The sequence below is a fragment of the Gallinula chloropus genome, assembly GCF_964237585.1.
Source record: "Gallinula chloropus genome assembly, chromosome: 5".
Lineage (NCBI taxonomy): Eukaryota > Metazoa > Chordata > Aves > Gruiformes > Rallidae > Gallinula > Gallinula chloropus.
The window spans coordinates 22140229-22165280 of record NC_140090.1 but is presented as its reverse complement, the minus strand read 5'-3'; the positions used below and the strand labels follow the sequence as shown (position 1 = coordinate 22165280).

The 25052-nt window shown below is 39.0% G+C and overlaps 1 protein-coding gene across 2 annotated transcripts in view; it reads right to left on the bottom strand.

Annotated features, from left to right (window-relative positions):
- METAP1D (methionyl aminopeptidase type 1D, mitochondrial) overlaps window positions 1–25052 on the bottom strand; it is a gene marked incomplete at its 5' end in the record, with an annotated part of 48868 nt that overhangs the window by 9946 nt on the left and 13870 nt on the right. The window contains 6 exons of one of the 2 annotated variants that reach the window (XM_084264885.1): window positions 801–964; window positions 4653–4695; window positions 5392–5540; window positions 8956–9105; window positions 11585–11748; window positions 16979–17042. In XM_084264885.1, the coding sequence (XP_084121011.1) occupies window positions 801–964; window positions 4653–4695; window positions 5392–5540; window positions 8956–9105; window positions 11585–11748; window positions 16979–17042 (734 nt within the window). Of the gene's footprint in view, window positions 1–800; window positions 965–4652; window positions 4696–5391; window positions 5541–8955; window positions 9106–11584; window positions 11749–16978; window positions 17043–25052 lie in introns of those variants that run through there. The other variant, XM_084264886.1, reaches the window with a different exon arrangement.

Genomic DNA, 25052 nt, shown 5'->3' with positions numbered 1-25052 from the left:
TTCAAGATTTACAAAGAAAAAAAAAAGCAGCATCCTTTCAAGGTGACTAAGCCTTGCAGCTTTTAAGTAATCAGAATGTATTCAATAGCATGTTGGGACCATTAATAGTCCAGAGAAGTATTGCTTAATGAAATGTATACGATATATGTCTATTTTTTGGGGGAAAACATTTAAAAATAATCCATAGGTACCTTCAAAAAAACTAAGCCATATTTTCATTCAAAATCACCAGCAGAAGAAGAGTCATGACTGCATTCATATGAGGAGATGTAAAATAGGGAAAAATCTCTGAGTGTGAGCTCTTTTTTCCCTGTGACGTTAGCATGCACTGCTCTTTGTAAGATCAGAAGCTCTCGAGTTAAATATTTTTGTAGTTTTTAAACAAAGAGATTATTTGTGTTGACTAATTCCTTTGTATCATTTGTTATTGCTATATGATGAGATTCATGGTTTCTAACCTTCTTACATTGTTAGACAGATGTGGTGTAGCTTCACAAACAAATAAAAAATGAAACAAAACCGCACCACAAATTACATCTGTTAATTTAAATCTACTTTATGAATATCTTTGACTCCTTCTACAGTTATCTTTGCTGACCCCAGTGTAATTCACTTTAAAAAAAAATAAAAAAAATCTCTCTTACCCAAGGAACAACATTATAGCTTGGCAGTTCACATACTGATATCAGACTGAAATGATGGTTTTGAATCATAAAACATGTCATCAGCTTTATACCAAACCACCAATAACCTTTGTCCCACTTGCCAGCCCTCCCTTTACTTGTCAATATAAGGCTTACCTGATTGTGTTTCCAATTACAGAGAAGGGAGCCCCTGGTCTGCAAGCTGCAATTGCTTCATCTCTACATTTCCTGGCAATCTCCACTAACTTTTGACCAGATTTATCCACATTGCCCACCAAAAAGGTTTCAGAAGTGTCACCATGGTAGCCATTGTAATAGACCTAAACATATGCAGAAATGTAAAGACATTTTCTTGTTGTGCATCCAGAAACAGATCGTCTTCTTAATTAAATCCATTCTTTCTAGGAACGAGCTATATTTTGCGACAGAGCGACCACAGGTAAGCTGGATTTGCAAGAATGAGACTGGAAAAGCGAAACATTGTGGAGAGAGAGGAGGGAAAAAAAATCCCCAACAAACGACGACGTATGAAAGGCTGCAAGGTGTGCAAGGGTTGCCAATTAAAATTCCAGAAATGCAAAAGTTGTGCATCTCTGCCCTGCAGCTCACTGCTCAGCTACAGGACATGCGGCGTGAGGCGAGCTGGTCTGCACGTGGGAAGATGGGCCAGGGCTATGCATGGGCTGAAGGGGCCTTGGGGGCCCTTGTGTGCCCACTTGCCCTGGCTGCCCAGCCCTGGGCAGGGACCTGCGTGCACCCCACAGGGCTTGGACATCAAGCCCCGGCGCTGGCCGTGGGTGCTGAGAGACCCATCAGCAGCTGGCAGGGAGACCTGTAGCTCTGCAGCCAGCTTTCCCTGGTGGGGTTTTGAGGTGATGCTGTGGGGTGAGGTGTACCCAGCTGCCAACATGCAGAGGGAGCCCCATGGAAAGCATGGGCCAAATCCACCACCTGCTGCTGCTGCACGTTTTCTTTAATCTCACTTCTAAACGACAACAGGGCATTAATGTTGGATTTTATTTCTGATTTCCAGAGATGAATTTTAAAAGAGAATAAACATCCCATTCTGGCACCACAAAGTTTCATGTGCTGAAAACGTGGCAGCCCATTCAATCACTTACATACTTTTTTTTTTTTTTTTTTCCATTTTATAGGTTTTAAATCTCAGTTCTCTAGAAATTCTCTGCCGGGCACAGGACCCTGACTCTGCACTACAGAGCTCTGCAGCACCCCATTAAAATGGGGTTTGCAGCTCTGCAGTATGGCAGACAGGCACATAATAGTAAGATGAAGCCAAATTTCCCTACAGAATGACAAATTACAATGGTGCACAGTTTTGATCTTCTAAAACATCCCCTGCCCCCAACAGTGGGCAACTATCCTTCTAGGACTCATAACTCACCAAGCTTGAAGCACTGAACTTTTGCCACTGGTGAGCTATTTGTGAAAGGCAGACTCACATTCTTTTTGGTCAATTCCAAACAGAAAAACCCCAAACAACTAAAAACCAAACCTGTATACAGTTTATCCCAAGGCCAGGTTTGTGTTCGGGCCAAAATGTGAAGAAAATGCAGGCACATAGGAGCGAGGGGTGTTTTAAAACAAGGTGAGTGCCTGCAAGGGCCCAACCATGTCCAGCCAGCTCAGTAAAGAGTGGATGTGATCCCCTGCTCTACACGTTCTTCTGCCAGTCCAGACTCCCACTACGTCTTCTTCTTTTTTTAAAATATTTTTTTTAAAGTAATTTAATGCCTGTTGGGGAATTTTTAATCTAGATAGTTCTTATTTAAACCAAACCAGCTCATTTTTAGCTCTAGCAAGTAGAACACACAGAATCCCAGCATTAAACATCATCATCCTGGAAAAGCGAATACAGATTTATTATGAGAGCCTAAAAAAAATAGCAGCCCATCAACTGGAATTACATATTTTTGACGTTAATAAGCTACAACCACAGCAACTGTAACACACTAATTTCTTAAAAGTCAACGAAAGAACCAAGTTGTAAGGAACATTAACCTGGTAATGGCAGGCTGAAAATTGCACAATGCTGAGGATTCAGTGATAGATAATGCTTTTGTTTCTACATGATTCAGAGCAATAAATTTTGTGTTTCATCTACAAAATTCTACCATTTTAATTGTGCAATTTTTTTCTTCAAATAATTTGTACAACTATTTGTTTATACTTAATAACCAGAATATTATTTAATCATTTTATAGAAGCTGGACACAACTATGAACAATGTGTTTTGAAATATTTACTTTGATTTTTAGTTTGCCCACCTGTGAAATGTCCTAATTTTGCTCATTAAAGATTAAGCTAAAATATAATTAGCAATGCTTCAAAATAATATTTTTTCCTCAGGTATTTTGGAAATGAGCAATTATAAAACACAGCACAGTTCGCTTTTAAATTATAAAAGAAATCTTTACATAGATAATCTGTAAAGAATCGTCACATTCACAGAAATGTCAAGATTTATTTTATTTTATGATGGTAAACAGAAAAAAAAATATCTTCAATAGGACGACTAAGATTTAGTCAGACATTTTCTGTAAAGCAGAGTGGACAAAATATGCACACCACATTAATATGAAAATGCTCAGTTTAGTTTATCACTGAAAGTATCTGTGATTTTTTTTTTTTTTAAATCTGAGGAGTTGTTATTATCCTGACAGATGAAACAAATAAACAAACAAAAGTAAAATATAAAAAAACCCAGATGTTAAATCCTCTGCTGTTGCAAACAGATTTAGTCTAATAAATTTAGGCCAATAATATACCTTAAATATGTTACATCATAATGTGCAAAGCTCATCGTCACAATTCTACGCTGGAAAAATATGGAGATAGGGAAGAATTTAGGAAGATTGGAAAAACCCCAACAACCCAGTTCTGGATCACACGTGAGTATACCATGGGAAAAAGGTCACTGACCCTAATTTTAATAGAAAAAATATTTTAGGAAGCTTGAACCTCACGCTCAGAGGTAGGTCTGCTGGAGATTTCTTTGCTTCTGCCAGTATGAAATTTGGGCCCATCGAAAACAGTATCAAGTTACCAAGAGTTTCTTTAATGATTAAAAAGGCTTTTTCTTATGAGATGGTGCTGCCATGTATGTGATGTATTATTACAAACTAATGGTGGGATTCTAAAGGCGCCTGTGTTCCTGTTAGAAATAAGCTGCTCTTTGAGAAAATAAAAACATGCACAGTAAAAAGAAAAAAAGCTGCTGCGAGTGATGATTTTTTTCTCTCACAAATGAAACGTGAATTAGGTTTTCAGTTTCTGTACTTTCTTGCTCCTAAGAAAATCCAGCCAGTGTTTATTTAAATAGCTATAATTGACCATTCTCTGGAAATATTAAGTCACGGTTATATCACACTATTTCTGTTTCTGTGCAAAAGGTTCAGGGCTTTTATACCAGAAATGGAACACAACACTACCTTCGGGGATTTTAATAAATGTAGGGAACACTGCTAGCAAAAGAGTTGCTGTCCAAATAGACTGACATACACAGGCCAATGTAGCCTCTAATGACAGAGTAAGATAATGACAGGCCCCACTCAAAATCAGCAGGAAGAGGAAGATCAATCTTGGCAGAGTGAAGGAAAAATGCTGGCTTTCTTCATGTTAGCTCATCTCATACATATCTATCTTCAGCTGCTGCCCAGTACTGTGGTGCTCTGCATTAACTACACAGTGGATCAATAACAATTACACCTTCTCAAAAACATGACACATAGCAGGATTGGGTTGACATTTCACTTAGGCCAACATTGATCTCAGTGCATCTGATTCCAGTCCTAAATTCAAGTCAGGCCTGGGTCTAGCTGGAATAAACACACAGTTAAAAACAAAAAAGGAAACCAGCTGCTTGTGCCTTGGCTCAGAAGTAAACAGCACATCCATCTGTGCATCCCCCATCTCCAATCCACTATTCTTCCTGTTGCTACTAGTGATTCTAAAGTTGATCAAAGACTATTTTTTATATGAATTACTCACCGTGACATCAATGTTGATAATATCTCCATCCTGAAGAGGTCGACTGAAACATAAACAGAAAAAAAAAATAATAATGGTGACAGACAGTTCCCAACAAAGGGAACATAAGAATAAACACCTAATGACACATACATAAAAAATCAGGAGGTAGATATTTTGTGATGGAAGAAGGCAGAGGCAAACAGAATAACCATTTTTAATGTTCAGCTCTCACTACTCAGAGAACAAGTGTAGCTGAATATAAAATGAGAAACAACCACCAGAAAAACATATCAAGACCTGAAAAAAATCTACCATTATATTTATTCTTTTTCTCTCACTAGGGTTCATATTTTACTTTGTGAGTAGCTGAATGTATTGCAAATAATAATAAAAAAAAAAAAGCCACCGAACCCTCACATAGATTCAAATCTATTTCTTCCTTACCCTATACTTATTTTGCTGGAGAAGAAAAAAAATCAGACAGTACTGATTTTTTTTTTCTCCAGGCACTGAACTCTAAGGACATTATGCTATTTTTTTTAAAGTATCTGGATAAACAGGATAATATTTTTTTTTTTACTTCACATACATTTCTGTAACATCTATCAGCATTGTGTGGTAACATGATATGCATCTGCAATAGGTTTACATATGACATTTAGTTAAGCTGAAGTATGTTCAATATTAAACACAATTTATTAATTTCAGTTTAACATTTTCACTCCTGGTGGTAAAATGTATATTATTGGGGAAATACCTGTCAGGAATACCATGACATACCACGTTGTTTACAGAAGTACAGACGGATTTTGGAAAACCTCCATAGCCCAGAGGTGAAGGATAGGCGTTCTGTCTGATTATTTCATGATGAACAATGGAATCTATTTCTTCAGTTGTCATGCCAACCTAAAATATCAAACATAACATCCTGTTAAAAAAGCAAAGATAGTTTCTCGTATTTACTGAACGTGATTGCAGCCAAGCGTTTCAATGAAATCTCAGATGTTTCAAACACACTGTTTTGATACAGAACACTAAATTGTCTGATATACTTTATTGATACATTGGACCTTTATTTTAAAGAGAAAAGGTTTTGAATAAAGCATGCAGTAGAAATGAGCACTCAAAGGTTCCTAGAAAACCTAAAATACTGTCTACTTCCTTTAGGTTCTTTTTTTCACATTTGCTTTCTCAGACACCAATTTTCCATGGCATTTTGTTTCAGTAGCTGCTATAGAAATGTCTGGTTTCAATGCTTTCAGTCCTTCAAAACGCAACATTACTTTCGCTTTTTATTTGTAAAAGAAAGGATATTAATTCTTGTAACTGTCCAGTATACATTTGTATAAGGTACTTGTGCATTTTGTGAAATTGTTCCAAGTATTCTTTAATTTTATAAAATATTTAAATATTTGGCTTCGTATCTTGAGGATAATGTACTTAAAGTTGCCATAGCCTGGATGATCACAGTGAATCTACAAGCGCTCATCCATCATTTCTAGAAATCTTCATTTTTATGCTTGACATTTTCTAGATTCATCTTTTCCCCATGATTTTACATATTAAAAAAAACCCCTCTCATAAATCATTCAGCCATTTCTGAGTATCCATGGAGTGGAAAACGCACATGCTCAAAATAACATTCTTCTTCCTTTTCTTTTGGATGGGCTCTGTGTCTCGAATGGTTAGAGCTGAAATTTGAAATTTGGTAGGGAAACCTCCCTCATTGAGAAGAAGTGCCTTTGAGGGTTCCTCTGCAAATTGATTTTGATTTGAATGAGTTTTGAGCCTTTGAAAATCATACTTCGTACACATACACTAGAGCGGCTGTGATTTTGGAGGACTTTTTAGTAACACGTGGAACACAGGCAGGCTGTGGCGCAGGAGGCACACTTATCCATATATTGAAATATTCAGTGATCGCGCACAGGGAATACAGAGGAGTGCACTTGTGTACTGTGTTGAGGATAAAGCCAGGTCTATTTGCTCAGCTTGCGTCTTGTTCAGCATGAAAAACGTGGTTGGGCAGATGAGGAGGGAAGAACCCACTCAAGACCAGGATTTGGGGTTACGGTGCAACCCCCCTGCTTTGCAGTAGCCACTGCAGTCTCTGTGCCAGGATGGCATCCGCAGCCCCTGTACGCTGCCCATATTGGATACTGCAGCCCTCAGTTCCAGATAAATACAGGTTTGTCACTACTGCCTTTGCTCACCCATCTATCATTTTCAGTCCATAGACAATCCGAACCGCTGTGTACCGATTGGGTGCTGTCTGCCGCTGCTCTGCTCACAGAATTCAATCTGGCTTTTGGACTGTCAGCAGACAGGTCTGTGCTCTCTGCAGGGCAGGCTTACACACTGAAAAGTTCTCCTTTTAACACTATCTGCTTTACTTTTAAAGGAGCTTTTTCTATCCGGGTAGTGCCAGGGAGACACCTACAGTGCACCTCAAAGAGATGGAGCAATCTGGTGGTATCTAACAAAATATTCCCATGTCATAGAATTTGCTGCTTTATTCCCAAATCTTTATGCTTAATCCCAGGAAATGCTATCGTATATAATACCAGGCAGTAAGTGATAATATCAAAACCACACTCAGCCCAAACTTTGTCCCTCTGCATCCATACATCATAATGCATCTCTGTTGTACTGGGGAATGTGGCTGCCATTAGCTAAAGCACAGGCGAGAGCTGGTTTGGAGGGCTGCATGCAAGGTGGGTTCAGCAAGACAACAGGGACAGGTGGAGGGATGGGGCTCTTCAGATAAAGAGGAATGCAGAGCTTACTACCTTCTGAGAACAGCCTAGAAGAGCTTGGTTTGTTTAGTCTGGCGCACTGAAAGCTGTAATAGCTCTATTACTGTGTGAAGGGGACAGACTCAAGGAAAGGCAGGAAGCTGTTTAAATTAAAGAGCGGTGTTGGCACAAGAACAAATGGATATAAACTGGCCACGTGCAGCATCAAGCTGGAAAGCAGAAGATGGCCCCTGTTGAGAAAGAAGGGTACTCCCAGTGTTGGCTGAACACTTACTGGTGTAAAAGGGATCTCACCCCTTGTCTGCAGCTGACCAGGGCAGTGATCTCGGCACTGCAACTCCAAGTGCCACCTTCCTTCCAGTCCCACAGCTTCTGGTCACATAGTTCTTATTTTATACATTTTTCTCCAAAATGTTTGTTACATACATGTATCATTTTCCTATTACACATGACTTGGCACATACTATGAACTGCATCATAAGCTACACCGTGCTGCACATACATGTATTTTGCATATAACAACCACCAAAGATTATTAGTGAAAAACCGCTCTCATTCACAACCCACACTGTCCCTCAGTCCTTCAGAAACATGTACATGCCCTTAACTTTGCACGAGTGAGTTGTGCTGTACTGAGAAATAATTGCATGTGAAGAAGTTGAACACGTATGAACACATCTAAGATTAAAGCTTGGGGAAGTTTTATTACTGGCCATCCCAGCTCCAGAATTAAACCTCTGGGAAAGTGATAGCTGAAAGAAAAATGCATGGTAAACTGATAATTTTTTCCCCTTTTAAGTCAATGGCATTGACCTACAGTTCCCATCTATCTCTGCATCTCATAGTTACTCAACCCATTTTACCCTATCCAGTATGCTATTACATGAAATACCAAGGCAAGGCTAAAAAAGCACTCCTTCATCTGCAAAACCTGGTAGAAGACTCCTCCCAGTGCATTTTAACTTGGGAGGTATCCCAAAAAGCATACTGTAGAAACATTACTGGAAACTACGAGGCTTTATTATCAATGCACTCTGGAAAATTGTGTGGAATTTGGCAGCTGTTTTTTCCAACAGCAGCTCTACAACTCGTGTCGTGTCAGACCCTGCGGGACAGCAAGGGACTGAAGGATGGACAGGAACAGAAGAAGCAGACCAGCCCTTTGGACTTGCACACATGCAGAGCTAGAAAGCAGGATGCATGAGGAAGATGGGCCATGAAATGAAAGAAAAAAAAAAAGGAAAAAAAAAATGTAGTGTGGGCCTTATGAGAAACTCGTGTAATTTGGCATGATCTGAACAGAGGGAGACTACAGATAGAGAGATATTATACTTGAGCCAGGGACTCACTCTAAGCAGTACTTGGGTCCAAAATACAGAAGTAATTAAACAGGCATATCACGGACTGAATAAAAAGTTATCAAATCCTTTTTTCAGGATCTAACTTAAAAGTTAGATGCACATTAAGGGAAAGTAAAATAATAAAAAAAAGATGTAGAAAAAAAAACCAAATAAGTGAAAACATAAAAGACATCCAAGCTGTTACAGGACTTCTGTAACTGTTACCTTTAAGCCCTTTCCAGCCAGAAGCAGGACACGACGGGCCAATTGACAAGCTTGACGAAGTCCTTGAATCTGATCTTCATTCTTAATTTCTATGTCGTCTCCCCAGTCTGGTATAATGCCTGTCGTCACATAGTCTGGCTTCTTTATGTGCTTGGAGAAAAAGGATTGAAAATGAAGATCAGAAAACTGAGCATGACAATGGGATCATTTTCTCAGATACTGCCTCCTGCTTCATGGCAGCTTGCCCTTTCTGTCGTAGTATCGACCTTCCTAAGCCATCAGGGCAAACCCTCAAGGCTGCCTCAGTATTTCTTCCACTGCCCTTTTGAACTTAACATTGCCTGTTACCACTGACTTATACAGTCTGTTAACCTTCCAGCGCTGAAACCCCAGATACTGCAACCAACTTCCAGCACAGACAGTTGCAAGTTTCAAAACTGTGAGAAAGAGACTTAAAAACTCCTTATTTTCTTTTGCAAAGAGGAACATTTTCTACAAAAGTGATCTAAAAACTGGAACTGACAGGACAAACATATAAAATTAGGCTCACAGATAAAACTGATCAAATACAGGCAAAACTCCTGTTAACTCTATGTGATACTTTTTTGGCTGAGAAACTTAGGATTTAACTTACCTTAATTTAAAGTTTTTATTTACTAATCTACTTCATACTCTGCCCATCTATAATACTATGCAAGGGTATCCCAATCAGCTGTGTCAAGGAAAGTGTAATAAACTTCTTTTTTGCACAGAAAGTTTCAGCTCTTATAGAGAGGTGAAATTTCACTTCTGATTTTTTTTTTAATTAACAATAATCCCTTGAGAAGTGTATGGACACAACAAAGTAGTAATAATAATGGCAACATCCTGCCCAGAGATGGAAATACGCTTTCTCTTGGAGGGTCATGGGCTGTTTCACTGGCTGGGGGAAGAGTCCCTTTGCCCATCACAGTCAGGCTGACTCTTTCTCATGTTGGTCATGCAGCGAGTTTTGCACTGATGTCACAAAATACAGAATCAAGCTGGCAGGCAAAGACCAAAGTGGGCGCTTGGGCTGTACACAAGACCATACAACATCCGGGTGTAGGAGGAAAGAAGAGTTTAGCTATAGTGGGACTTTAAATAGGAAGACTATTGTTAAGGGTATTAAATTTCTACTCTGACAAGAAGTGAAACTATCTTCAGTGGATTCAAGTAAACAGAATTTCAGATTTACATTTCGTTCAAATTAATGGCACATCAACCCTAACAACATACTACTGCAGTAGTCTGGGACTTAATTTAGAAAAAAAAACCCATACATTTGCTGTATTAGCAACTCCATACACAGCAGCACCCTTGCTTTCCCCTTGGAGGGCACTTATCTAGTAATTGCCGAGACCTGACCCTGCTGACCTGCAAGATCTGTTAAGGGAGAAGCCCAAAGCAGTGTACATACAAGTCTATATATACAGTTTCACAGCAACATGTTGAAAAAAACTGTGTTATTTCAATGTGATACTCTGAATAAAGTCATAACTTTGCCTGCAAGTTTTCAGAGCTGAAGAACTGGACTGACTTTCAGACAGCCTGAGAACTCTAATCTGTGAAGACAACTTTTCAGTATGACAATGTATTTCTTCTTCCTCTTTATCCTAAAAGAGGCATCTAGATACAAGGAAAAAAAAGTTCATAAAATTGGCAGTTTATAAACCTTTGAAAATATATAAAGCTTAACATTCTCCCTGCACACAGAGCTTCCACAGCCTCTGAGGTGTTAAGAGCCCTGCATCCAGTATCCTTACTAGCTTTCCCATTAAACAACTTCTCAGTATTTCTGGCCCATGGAAATCCTCTGTATTTTGCATAAGAAATTCATAATAGAATAAAATGTAAAATTAAAAAAGTACTAATAGGCATCCCGAGCAGCTCTGCTTAGAAAGAGTACTTTGGTTTTCTTTTGGCTAAAGGAAAAAAACTAACCAGTTAATCTCTATGCTGCAATTAAATGGGGGAAAAAAAGGGTGGGGAGAAAACCAGAAGTGTAACACATGTTTAAATTGCACGAAGAAGTTCTTTTTGGCTCAAAGGTAAATAAAAATAAAAACATATGTTGTAAGAAAAATACCCCACTCAGACACAGTAAAGATGAATTTATAACATGCAGTGGGGTTGCAGTGCAGCTCCCAGGGGGTACTGTGTGTTCTCTTCCTAAATCTGACATAATCAATTAACAAAGCCTACAGCAAAATATAAACTTTTTATCATTAGCTTGCTGAAGATTTATACAGAAAAGAACTCAGATGATCACGAATGATTCCTACTGATTTTTGATACGACCATCTATAATTGTTCAAAATTAGAATCTGGACCCAGAAGTGTTGACAGATGATTATAATATTCCACATTTATAGTACCATAACTGAACAAGTCCCAGGTTTAAACTCCCTAATAACTAGATATGCCACTGTGTTTAACATGGTCGGGAGCTGAAAACATCTCTCACCAGTGCTCCTATTTCAAATACCAGACCAAGCAACAGGACAGTGATCCAACCCCCCAGCTGTCGGACAGCGAATACACTTAATCATGCCTGCAGTCGAACTTTATACTGACTGAAGAACAGATTAGATAATAGAAATTGCAGTACCTTAGGAACTGGGTGAGCTGGAGAGACTGCGGCTGGCCAAACTACGCTGTAAGCGGTATTTCTTTGTCCATGAAAAAAGAAGCATCTTTGCTGTTGATTGCTTGACTGCCTGTGCAGGTAGATACGATTGCACCAAGAAAAGATTACATGGCCAGTCACAGAACCTGTTAATAGACAAGTTAAAAATGGTCAACATTTTTTCCTACTACCACATTACAAAATGGGAAGTATGCAAAAAAGAATGGGATAATGTAAAACAAACCACAGAACTCATGTAGTAGCCAAGGGTAGTTCAAATTGTTCCAACTTGTACTGTTAAAGAAAGAGCATTAACACTAAGAAGCAATGAACACAAAAAAATACCCTAACAATACTCTGAGGTTTTATAAAATACCAGATCTGTTTTGATTTGATACATTAAAAAGTAGTGTGGGCAAAGTCCCCAAAGCTTAGAGCCAGGAGTGACACTCCCGCTGGTGCCTGCATGGAGCAATTTGTATGGCTATAAGCTACACTTTTCAAGGCTTGAGGAAATGGCAAGTAAGGGACAAACAACAACAAGAAAAGAGGAGAGGAAAAAATACTTAATGTGCATTTCATGCAGTATTTTCATCTGTATTTTCGCAGAATTGATGACAGATTTGAGCATAACCAAGTTCATGTTGCTCTTGTCATTTGCATCATGACACAGTGAATGGGGTTCAATTTGTCCTCCCTAGCTGGGCAACACAACAAACTTCACGGGATATTTTTAATTTTGGCCAAAGGCAATTGGAGGGATTAAAATCTGTAACTGACTCGGAATATTCAAATCAGATTTCCATTTAATTCACCAGGCAATTCAGGATGACAGTTCATCAGAGTGTGCACTGCTCAAACTTAGTTGTCAGGCAATGATGCATTTTGCCCCCTGAAATAAAAAAAAAAAAAGGAAAAAAGAAAAGAGAGAAAAAAAAAGCATTGGGGCCCAAAGGTTGTCAGAGACATCAAAACCAAAATAATACATCACAAAGACAAAGCTAGCATCAAAACTGGGAAATACACTAAATTCAAAAGGATTATTGACACTGCCCAATTAAACTACAATTACACTAGTGCGTATTTCCATTACTCAAACATTCTACAAGCTAAACAGAGGGGTTTTTTTTAAATGTAAGTTTCACATAATAGTTAATCTGCTTCTGAAAAATGTCATATGTATACAAACATAAGAGCAATCTCTGGAGGCAAGCAACCCATATGAATAATTACTCTTTTGTAAAAAGGAAGTGTTTTCATTTAAACAGAAGTAACTAAACATGTATCACAGAAATTAAGAAATTAATCTCTTGCGTATTTTGTAACTACTAAAGATGTTTTGTTTTTGTTTTTGTTTTTTTTTAAAGCAGCAGCATTTCTTCCAGATCTTGTATGTTTTTATTTTATTGTACCTTCCTTCCTTTCCTTGGACGCATTTATCATGTCCAGATGCAGAAATTATCCTTCCACATGTACACTTGGCTGCAAAGACAGCCCTTTTACAGCATTCCATGATATGTGGGAGATTCGAGTTCCCTCCTTTGGAGCACCAAAATGAATGAAATATATGCATGTGGTTTGCCTTAGAGGTGGTCCAGACTCTCTGCACGCTGATCAGTGCTACTTTTGGTTCCCAGTACCTGAGAGGTTGTAGAGACTTTTCCTCAATGCAAGCAAATTTTTACTGTTTTTTTAAATTTTTGGTAAGTAACAAGGTGAGTTGGAGAGTGAGGCTCAGGTCAAGTTCTCGGTCTAACCTAGGAAACCCCATGGAAGTTGTCTGATTCAAAAGAGAGTGTCACTATGAAGAGGAGCTGCCCAGTTAACAGAGGGCTGGATTGTTTTCGTGGTGTTTTAATCACAGTTTAATCAACAACCTCATCTACTGCTTTTCTAGGGTCTCCATCACAAGAAAAAAAGCATTGTCCAATTAAAGAAAACTCCAAACCAACAAAAAAACAGCAACAACAACAAAAAATCCAGGCCATCCAACCTGCACACCATATTAAGTGTATCCAAAGAGCCCAAAGCATCCTACAAACTTCTTGGGTGGTTTGCACCCATTTCTGGAAGCACAGAACATGCTGAGGCAGCAACTTCTGGCTGTTTTGTAGAGCAGCAATCAGTCTGCTCTCATAAGCTAAGGTAGCTCTTCTACAGAGCGCTTTGGAAGTACCTTGCTTTTACCATGGCTGAAGGTATTCTAAATATACTGAAAACCCACACCCACTGATGTGGTCAGCTTGAGTCCATGTGGCCATCAATACATGATGTACTTCAAACGCTCACCTCACTGACATATGGCATGCTGCCCGGGCACCTTGTCCACTCTGTAGAAGTTTCATTGCGGAAGAAAAGGTGCAAGCGTGCTTGTCAACTATTGACAATACAACTCCCACATGTCCCAGATACACACTCCTAAATACACTAAACCAGTCTATATTCATGAGTGCATGCCCATCAACTACCCCACATTCAGAAGGGATACCTTTTTATAGGGTATAAAATTTGTGCCTCTATTCTCCCAAAGATACACTGTAAGTGTTGTCACAAGATAACAGGATAATAAGGTACTGTAGTCTGTTGTTATTCTACTAACTACTCATTATAAACCAGACGCATATAAAAATATCTACTACTTGAACAGGTGAAATGCGACAACCAAATAAATATCACCACAGTATAATACGACTCCTAAAATACATTGCAAGAATTATACACACAGGACAACTAAACCTTTATTTGAAATATAAAATATTACAGCAGAAAATATTCTCCTACAAAGTAAAAATAAAATTAAATAAAATGGCATTAAAATATAATGAAGTTACTGTTTTATAATGAAAATCTGGACTCCATCCACACACTTCCTTCCTTAAGAAGGCCTTCCTAATGTCTCCACAGCTCCTTTTATTTTTTAAGCTCCCATATTCACAGCTAATTCGATATAGCAACATCATCAATCACCGGAGACAGGAACAACTGGCTGTATTCTCCAAGTCTGGCTCAGATATTCCCTCCTCCCCATCCCTCACACCTATCAAAGCTTTCCTCATTGCCTTATTTACTTCTGCAACACTGGCGCTCAAGCACATCCTTTTTGTTAAGCTTTCTCTGTACACTAATTACTGCATGATAGCTGGTAAATGTGGGATTTTTGCAGCCTCCAGTGGAAACTGCAGCCATGGAAGGCAGCCCAGAGTTTGAAGCCGGGTGACCTTATAACACACTGGCACAACGAGGATGCAGAGTCGACCCCCTTATGCATTACTTCTCTCCCCCAACAGTAAGGCCACTTGCCACAAACAACAGAGTATTTGCTCTCAGCTGCAATAAGGGGAATTATTACCACTGTTACTAAGTCACATCAGCAGATACGATGTACCAAGCACAGAAAATGACAGACAACTGCTCCTCTGATTCGACAGTGAATCACACTGTGCAATCTGTATGCACGCATGTCCTGCTGGAGCTGCTGGATTCCTCAGCATACCTCCCAGACCTTAATTTGTATTAATAATATAAATATGCACTGTGAGCTTTCGCAAATTACCAGATGAATTTATCTTGTGTGGAAATTACATTTTCTTTTTCTTTTAAACGAGTCAGCCAAACGGTCTGAATACAGAATTCGTGTATGATGATGGGTGGGAGCATTTTAAGTGACTGATTTTGCAGCACAATGTGCCCTATATTTATTAGCCTTTTACTCTAGGTCTATTTTAATTGTTATCTGTTCATGCATGCCACACTATATAATGAAATGCTCCCATTTCACTCACAGAGTAGAGAGTTTTTTATGCGTATCTCTATTAATGACCCTTAATTAAATTGATTTTAGTAATTTAAATGTGATTTTCCTCTGGTCAAGAAGTATTTTTAAAGGGAGATGTTGGAAATGAACTCTCACATAAGCCCTTTTCTAATGCTTCTTGTTTAACAGTTACAGCAATTTATCAGCTGTATTTTCAATGAACGAGGTGTGGGGTAGCCATGCAAAAAACTGCTCAGCTACATGATTCATCAAATGTGACTGTAGCAACCTTTTTTTGGTATTTATTTGTGAAAAGCTTTCAAATTCCCAATCAAATGGCAAAAATGTTACCAAAGGTTAAACTTTATACCAGTTCTAAGTTCTAAATACAAGGGCACACCTTAAAAGATCTGAGAAAGAAATTTAACATATTTTAGAATAATTTAGTCATAGTACCAACAGAAGTGCAGTACCAAAATTATACAGGATTACAAAAATTAACATCCCACTGATTTAGAAAATAAAATCAACTTATTCTTGACAAAGTAAATCTTAATATACAAGAACAATTAACAACATCAAAAGCGTTGTTCAGATAACTTATTTTTAAATATGTGATCTTGCATGTATCTATTTTTAAATCTAAAAAATGAGCATGGAGTGGGCTTTTTTTTAGTATATACATGTTTGAGGGTATTTTAATTTGGCTTGTCAGGTCATTGTAATATATCATAATTTTGCTTCTTGTGCAAATATTACATTTGTTTAACCTTCAGAAGAATAAAGTTTAAAATACAATATTAAAAATCACTATGGGTAATATTATATGAAATCCACCCAATGCAGCTAAGTAAGAATATATAGCTTTTTACTGTTAATTACAAAATGTTTCAAAATTTCAATCCAATATAATGGCTGTAGTTTCAAAGATCTTTACTTGTAACTGTAATTCTGTCTTAATAAAACACTGACTTTGTAATCCCAGTGTTGCAGAGGTATGTCCAGGCTTCAAAAATAGGATGGGAAAGATTAAAGGTTCTCTCCATCTCTGTGTAACCTGTGTAGCAGAAGAGCAGCTCACATTTCACAAGCAATAACCTGTGCATTTGCTAAGGAAAAAAAGAGAAAAAAGAACAACATAGGGAAATGCCTGAGGCAGAAGTTGAAACTGATTGGGCAAAGTAGAAGGACAAGAGCCCTTGAAATTAAACAAAAGCAAATTCATTCTGTTGACAGATGTTGATTACATCAAAGCCACAAAACAACTTTTTTCTGTTTCTTTCTTTTTTTTCTTTCTGCAACTAATACCTCTATGTTTTCTCTACATTAAGGATATAACATATCTTAATCAACATAACCCAACACGTAATAATTTTTAAATTTGGTAAATGTATATTGTAACGAGGTCTTAAGGACAGGCTTCTCCAAACAAGAGTGTATTCACATGGTCATGTCTGCATACCCGTGCTGGTCACGCCATCATCAGCCCCTTACTTCCAGGGGTTAACTGCTCTGGCAGCCAAATAAAATACAGAGAGCGCTGTGTAATTATGGAGACAGTCAAAGGGCAGACTCTATTTTGAAATCTATTTGCACAGACAAGGTCTTCCAATTTCGCTTACAGGAAACAAGCTGGTAAAGGGGGTCTCCTCCTCTCCAGATGCTTTCCACACTTTTTTCCCACATCAGGAAATCGTGGACATGGACACCATGCAGCACTGTTTCCTGGATTGCAGGACTATGTCATTACAAGACGAGCAAGTCCATGCTCGTGAGAAGTATTTCCTCCTAATTGCCCATATTAGGGGAAAGCAAAACCCACAAGGACTACTGAAAATGTGACTAGCAGCAATTTGTAAACAGGACACAGCCACAGCTGTCATGATGGTACTGGAAAAGAGAAAACAGAAATGAAAGGGTAAAAACACTCTGGTTTTAATAGCATGATTGGGGAAATGAAATATTCATCAGGATAGATGTGACTTCGGTTACAACAGCAACACATTGGTGAAAGCCTCAACAACAGCATGCTTATGACTGTACCCTGATAAACCGAAACACACACCAGTTTCTTGCAAACATTATATTCTAATTGGCATTGTTTTATTTAATTATTGAAATTAACTGGAAATTAACGACAGGAGTTGTTCAGTTAATAAAGGCATTAACAGAATTGCTGTTCCCGTTACTCTCGAAAGAGCCAGGGAAGCGAGGCGATGGCCAAACACCGACCGACCGGCTCCGAGGGAGCAGAGTCAACCCCTCTGCCGACACCGCTGGGACTCCTCACGGACACCGAAAAGTCAAGTTTGGCCCTCAGGACCAGTTATGCTCCCTGCTAATTAAAAATCTGCCCTTACTTCATGGAGAGCGGAACCAAGCAATTTGTTTGCTGCATGCTAATATAAATGAGGTTTTTAATTGGGTGTAAATTTATAAACTATATACAAATACATTCCTGTTTGGCTTTACTTATTATGACTTAGTCTAGACCAGGACACTAAAATGATGAATCAGTGCCTTCTGGGATAGTGCCGCTCTTCTAATTCACTATTCAGTCAAACCTAGAGCCAACAAAATAGCTGTTCTACAAGTTGGTAAACTGGGAAACCACAGAGAATCAGAACCTCTTCTATTTACAGGAAGGATGACAGCCTAAGGGTACTTCATCCCAATAATAACAACATTCAAGTAACGGTGCCCAGGTCATGACAAGCCATGACCCTCCCCATAGCTCCTTCAGGAAGTTGGCTTGGTGCCACCTTTTATCAGCAGCAACCGAAAGTGCAACTTCAACAAACAAGAAGAAAAGGAAAAATTAATTTTATATCCTTAAAACCCCCTTTGACCAACTGAGCAGTTGTATACGTATACACACACAGAGTCATACCAAGCCAGTATAAGAAAGAAATGAGCAAAATTCTCGTATCATTAACCAGCACTTTCCCGTTTTACTACAGGATGTTAAAAATACAGAGTAGAACCTCACTATATCTGAATGATATTCATTCATATTCCAAAGGAAATTAATTGTCTATTACAGAAAATGGGACTTGGCTGTACAGGCTTAACTTTGGGAACACAGTGTTGTGGTTCTCCAATACAGCCTTCCTTCCTGGTGTAAATTCTACTAAATTTTCTCTCTCTGGTACAATAACAGAAGTAGAAAATAAAAAGGAAAGAATTGCCTAAAGCACTATCACAGCAAAATGAAAGAAGTCAGGTACAAAAGCCGGACAAAGCAATATTAAGAGTTTCACACAGAGTTAACATCAAGGGAATTTAGGCTCCAGAACACAGCATCTGGCAAGTTTCAACTTCTGTGACTAGCAGGAGAAACATTCCTCTTATGTTACCGCATTCCTGTATTGAGTAAATTAATTTATCATAATGTGAATAAATTAGAATGAGAAACATATCTGCTCAGGTTTGCACAAATACATCTTTTGATCACTTTCTATCTACCTTTAGGTTTTTTTAAAAGATCAGAGGAATTACTTTAGCTTAAAAACCTGGCTATTGTACTCATTATTTTGATTTTGTAGGGAAGTAAAAACTGCTGGAACAAGTTACTTAGTTTAAAAAAATAGCAGTTGTTGTTTCAAACTAAAATAATAAGCTACTCAAACAGTCCTTACACACACGCACAATACCAAATCTTGTTGTTAATATGCACCCACCCACAGCTTTAACATTCATTGAATCCTACTGGGATAAAATCTTTTCAGGTGCTCTGTGAAACAACCGTTTTTTCGACTGGCTTGTTTATGTCCTATATATATGCCTGATACAGTGTTAAATGTTAAAAATAAATCTTACTTTAACCTCCTAAATTTCCACCTAAAATAAAAAGATATGTCTGAATCACTGCCAAACACCCACATTTCCCACAGAAACCCTTTCTGTGGGTGATCAAGGCTGCTGAAATAAGATTAATCTCTGTGTAGAAAAATCAGGAGTGCTCCTGAACATCGTATCAGGATTTTCTGCATAGCTTGAGACATGGGAAGAGAATGGGCAGTCGGGAGTGTTTTCCCCACACAAAATATGAGACCCGTTGCAATAATTATTTTCAATGCACCTGCAGCCAAATCTGTAAGGATACAAAATGATTCCTGAATAGTAAGCCAGGCTTATCTCAAAATTAAAATAAAATTTTTAAAAAGTGTACACTCCTGGCAATTTTGGGATGAATACCGTACTAAAATATGATTACACTACTACTCATTTGGTAAAAATGACAGCTAGCAGTGTTTCTTGCCTTGTAGTAAATGTTGTGAATTACTCATATTGTCCTGTTTTCACCTGAAAACACAAGTTACATTAGGACAGCAGGTCTTTACTGTGAAAGCATGAGCGTTTCTGTTGCTATTAGGGATTGGGGAATTACATCCCGTAACCAAGATTTCAAACACAGAGGTGTAAGAGTTTACAGCTGTTTCTACTAAACTATTGCAGTGCTGGTGGAAACAAGCTCGAATTCTTTTTTCAAGACCATGCTCGGCACACGGAAGATGTTCCAATCAAGAGCTTGTTGCAGATAACTTGCAGCGCCCTTATTAAAACATTTATTTTTAAACCTGTCAGTCACTAGTGTGTGCTATTACTGCGTAACTTAGAAGCTTATTCATAAATACGTGACACTTGGGTCACTGAATGAATTATAATGATAGGATTATGGATCGAATTTGGAAGAGTATGGTATAATGTTTGGGAGCTGTTCTAATTTTTTTTTTAATACCTTTCACTTATCTCCTTGCTTAACATTTACAAAGACCTCTTTCTTATCATAAAAGTCCCTGTTTATCAAACAGTGATACAGGAAGAAGTTGTTTACCTTTTCAGAAGTACCAACATACATCACTTATGACAAAAAAAACAAGCACTCCATAAGAAATGCTCAATCACTGTCAATCATATGTACTAAAATATACATAAACCAAAGCATGTGGTGTGAACTATATTAGATTCAAACTGAACACAGAATTACAACTATAACAAACAAAAAACAAATAATTACAAGTGACTCATAGGCCTATTTACACATCTCACCAAACTGCTGGAAAGGCAGGTAACCATAGAAACCTGACAGCCTAAATTCAGTACTTTAAAATTTGTATTTATTTTAAAATGCTGAAAATTATGTTTCTATTTGACAAAATCCGTATTTTAAAAGGCTTCAGTTTTTGCTTTGGTACTTAAATAAATGCTTAAAATTATTTCATCTCTCACTTACTAATAACTTGCCTTTTAGATTTGGTTTTATCCAAGTAAAGATTAAAGTTTACTCTTTATAATATAAAATGTCAATACATTTTAATACTGAAAATTAATATTTCTAACATTTCTTTAGTGACCAAAATTAAATAACGATATAAAACAAAGACTCCTGCACTTTTGCATATAGACTTTTCTAAGCCACACACTAGCAAAAAAGAGATTACTCAAATTAGCTGTTAAAGCTGAAATGCTAATAGCCTTTTCAACTTATAGTTCTTTTTCACTGACAATTACAATTTACATGGCTTAAAATTTAATACTATGATTAGTACTAATGTCCTATATTTTACTTCATAATCTAAATGAGTAAAATATTATTTTTGTAGTTCACTGGCTCTTATACTTAAGCTGTAATGTTCAGTGTGTATTTCATTATGCAGATGAGCAATGGATGTCGTCTAACATGATTTAAATGGGTCAACAGTATTTTCCTATTCCCATTAATCACCCAGACAGCGACCAGGAAAAAAAAAAAAAAGAAAAAAGAAAAAAGTGCCTTGAAAACTAACGGAGGAAACCTCTTTTTACTACCGAGTCTTCCCACCAGTGAAACGGAGACGGGAGCCTCGCAAACCGGGGAGCCAAGGCTGGGCGCTGCTCCTTTCGCTGGCGCACAGCTCCCGCCGCAGCCGGTGCCGGCAGCGGGCAGCGCTCCCTGGGCTGCCCGCGGCCCCGTGCCAAGAATGATTCTTGTCCCGCCAAGTTCAATGGGAGCTTGTGTGTTGACAAACTGAGCAAATTTGAATCGGCAAAATTCGTTCTTGGCACGGGGACACGCAACTGCGCTGAATGCAAAGGCGTGCTGCCCGCTGACGCTGCGCTGGCAGCCGGCGGTTCTGGCGTAAATGCACTTGTCGGAGAACTCCCACAAAAGTCAGAGGACAGGATCAGGCCATTTATTGCCAAGATTTTATAAAACACATCAAAATCAAGGGCTCTATTCTCAAGCTGTGTAACCGTCATCTATGGCCCGTTTCATACGCGGCATATTGCAAATAAAATGACAATTTTACACAGCGCTTCTGTGGAAAGGGGAGCTGCTCTAAACACTAAAGGCAAGGAACCTAAGTACAAAACAGGCAAAGAAACAGAGTATGAGGTGCCAAACATTCAGCCTAATTTATTCAATGAATACGGAATTTGGATTAAGAAAAAAAAAGTGATCAAGAGTCCCTCGAGCACAAAGCACAGACATGGCACAAAATCTCTACAAAGACAGAGGTGACACGTTTGATTATGTTACAGTGTAAGAGGGCTGGCAGACCTTGCCTGGGAAACCCTGCTCTGTCCATACCACACAGCAGATCCAGCTGGGCAACACGTGGGATGTCTGAGATTCTCAGAGACATGATACGCGGCCTGCAAGGCCACAGGCAGGCAGGTGGTAGGACGCCTTACCTCCTCCCTCATTGCTGTGGCACAGTGGCTTTACTGGACTGCTCTCCACATCCATCCTTACTTACACACACTGATATCAGCACAGCCATCAATATTTCAGTTTATTTTCTAGCAACAAAAACTTAAAGTTCTGTGAAACTTTGGCTACCATTGAAAAGTAGCTATTACTTGCTAATTAGCTGTCAGCCAGACAGCACACATAACATCTCTCCTCCAGAAGCTATACTGGCTACTCTCATGCCAACACAATCCCAAATTTTGGAATACCAAAAAGTATGGCTTGGACACTGGCTATCAGCTTTCTCTGACAGCCTTCACTGTACTTCCTCTTCCAATCCATGGTTGTAAACAGAGGCGAGTAGGAACTGAGCTTCAGCTTTTAAAATAAACTAATCAACACATAGTAGGAGGTTTCCAGCTATTCTCACCCCAAAAGACTTCATTTGCAACCCTCATGTGCTGGACAAGTGTTTCACCAGTACCTAATAAACAGCTGGGTACAGCAGGCACCTTAATTTGATGCAGTAACTGTTCAGTGCAAAGAGCTCATCAAAGAATAACCACCACCATGATGACCAAGGTTCAGTCTTCACCATGACCCTTCCGACATTTCCAGAACATGGAAGAGAGGTGAGTGTGTTTCATGGTGTGACAACCCATGTGCACATCAGTTTGTAGCACACTCACATCGCCTGTGCCCGGTCCCAAGCAATGCACATTGGAAGGGGATAAGCCAACTGACATTCAACACCTGAGAGTTTCTCAAGCATTTCTTTGGGACTGGCTCCAGCCCTGCTCATCCGGCCCCTGTGGATCGCAAGAGCTAGCTGGCAGCCCTGAGCGGTAAAGAAGGACCTCTGGGTTTTTCCATGCCCCATATTTCACAGTAGATACCCAGCTACTGCCACAAGATACTTCTTGGATGCAGTACTTGCCTTGTTGAAACAAAGACAATAAATCACAAATTACATCAGCTACTTAATCCCTCCTGAGAGGGTCATGTAGTCCAGTTGCACTTTAGGCAGTACCTGTCACCTCCAAATCTTCACCTTGCTCCCAGTCACTCCTCCCAATGCATACTTTACAGGTACCAGTCACCCACATAACACCTCCCCACCGCACATGGTGCTCCATGGATGGGTACAGCAAGGCCCTTCACAGTGAGACACAAGCAGATTTTAAAAAAAGTAGAATAGAATACTTCAGTTCTAAACCATCTTCACCAGGCTATTCACTCTCTTCGTACAGTTTATTGGACTGCTCCACCATCTGGTTTTCTAAGATTGAGTAAGCAAAGGGTCTTCACAAGAGCTCAGGTCTCCAACTCCTTTTTATAGACCGAAAAGGATTTATTCAGCATCTTCTCTGCACAGATAATAAATCTGTAAGAAGGAATGCATGCTTTGCTTCCGACAGGATAAAGATATTCTAACTCACCAGCTAAAAATGTCACACATTTCTTCAGAGCACGCTTAGCTACCTTGTTGGCAAAGCTGGGCAGCGACCCACAAAATTCTCCACAAGGACATCCCATTTAATCAATTACTAATTTGCAAACTCCACTCAGAACTTTTAGATTGTCTTGTGTGATTTGCTAAACATCCAGCTTAACTCTCTTTTTTTTGTTGTTGCTACAGGTTTGTGGTTTAAATACATGGATTTGCAATAATATTGCCCACGGGAGAGACAGATCCATGTGGGGAGCAACCTGAGCCCACAGCTGGATTTCCCAGTTGCTCTGACAGGAGCCAGCTGCTTACAAGTGAGGAAAAATTTCAACAGCCCACATGCCTTTATTTATTTAGAGCTTCGGTTAGAAGGAGCAAGCTCCAGAGGCAGAACTGACATGAGGACAAAATTGTAAAGACATTAGTTGCATAAAGAGAAAAAAACTTTGCAAAGGCTTCCCATTCAATTTGATTAAAAAAAAAAAGGGCGTTTTTATTTCTAAGTAAAATTTAACATTACTGGAAGAGAAGGCTGCAGAGCTCTCTGTGTGTCATGCAAGACACAGGCACATATTGTGTTCCTCATGGGAAGGACTGAAAAAAACCCAAATGAAAAAATGGGCTAGCAGTGAAGTCATGCATGTGGCAAGAAGTATAGACTGGTGTTATTGAGAAAGGCCAGTGATCCTGGTAGCCCCATGTAGATCTGATGCTAGTGCAGACCTACCTTGACAGTGCTTGACTAAACCTGCAGATATGCATAGGGAAACACTGATGTCACAATTTTACTGGTGATTTCAGCTGCAAAGGCACTATTTTCTAATTTAAAAATCAGATCACTGAAGTTGTTCATTAAACCTCTATCTAGATGTGATTTGTGATCACTTGTAAATTATTCTGAGAATTATAAAATAGAGATGGACAGAGGCAGTATAAAAGCCTCAACTTGGGAGCAAGTGCTGGTGCTCCCACAACCTTCTGCAGAAGCCCAGACATGGAACCATAGGCACCTTCTGTGTGTGATTTCCTATTCTTTGTCTGTCTCTTGGAAGGCTTTGGGCCAACATGTGGATAAATTCTGAGTGAGAAGCTTTGGTGCTAAAATATATCAAAGATGTAATAGCAGAAGTTACGTGTATTGACAAAATCATAGCCCAGACATGTGCAGGAGGAGGTCTCAACTCCTTTTGATTCTAAACTCATCCCCAAATCATTAAATTCAGTCAACTATGTGCTAAGAATCCTGCTGCATATTTTAATCATGGAAGATGTGAAGTCCATTTAAGTACACCTGTATGGCTTGCTGCAAAGTGATGTGCCTGTGAATTCAAATTTTACATCCCTGGCCACATCTTTGTAAACATGAGGGCTCCTGATTTGCATTCGTTGACCCAACAGCTATGGGGAAGTGAACTCTGACCTGGTTTCTCCGACTGCAATGGCACAGTCAGCAGAAACAATGTTCCCATGCCTCCGCTGTGCCTGCTCGCAGTGCGGTGTGTTGGTAGCTCATCATTACCACCTGTCACATCAGAGGGGACAATCACCCACACGGATTGTTATCAGCTGC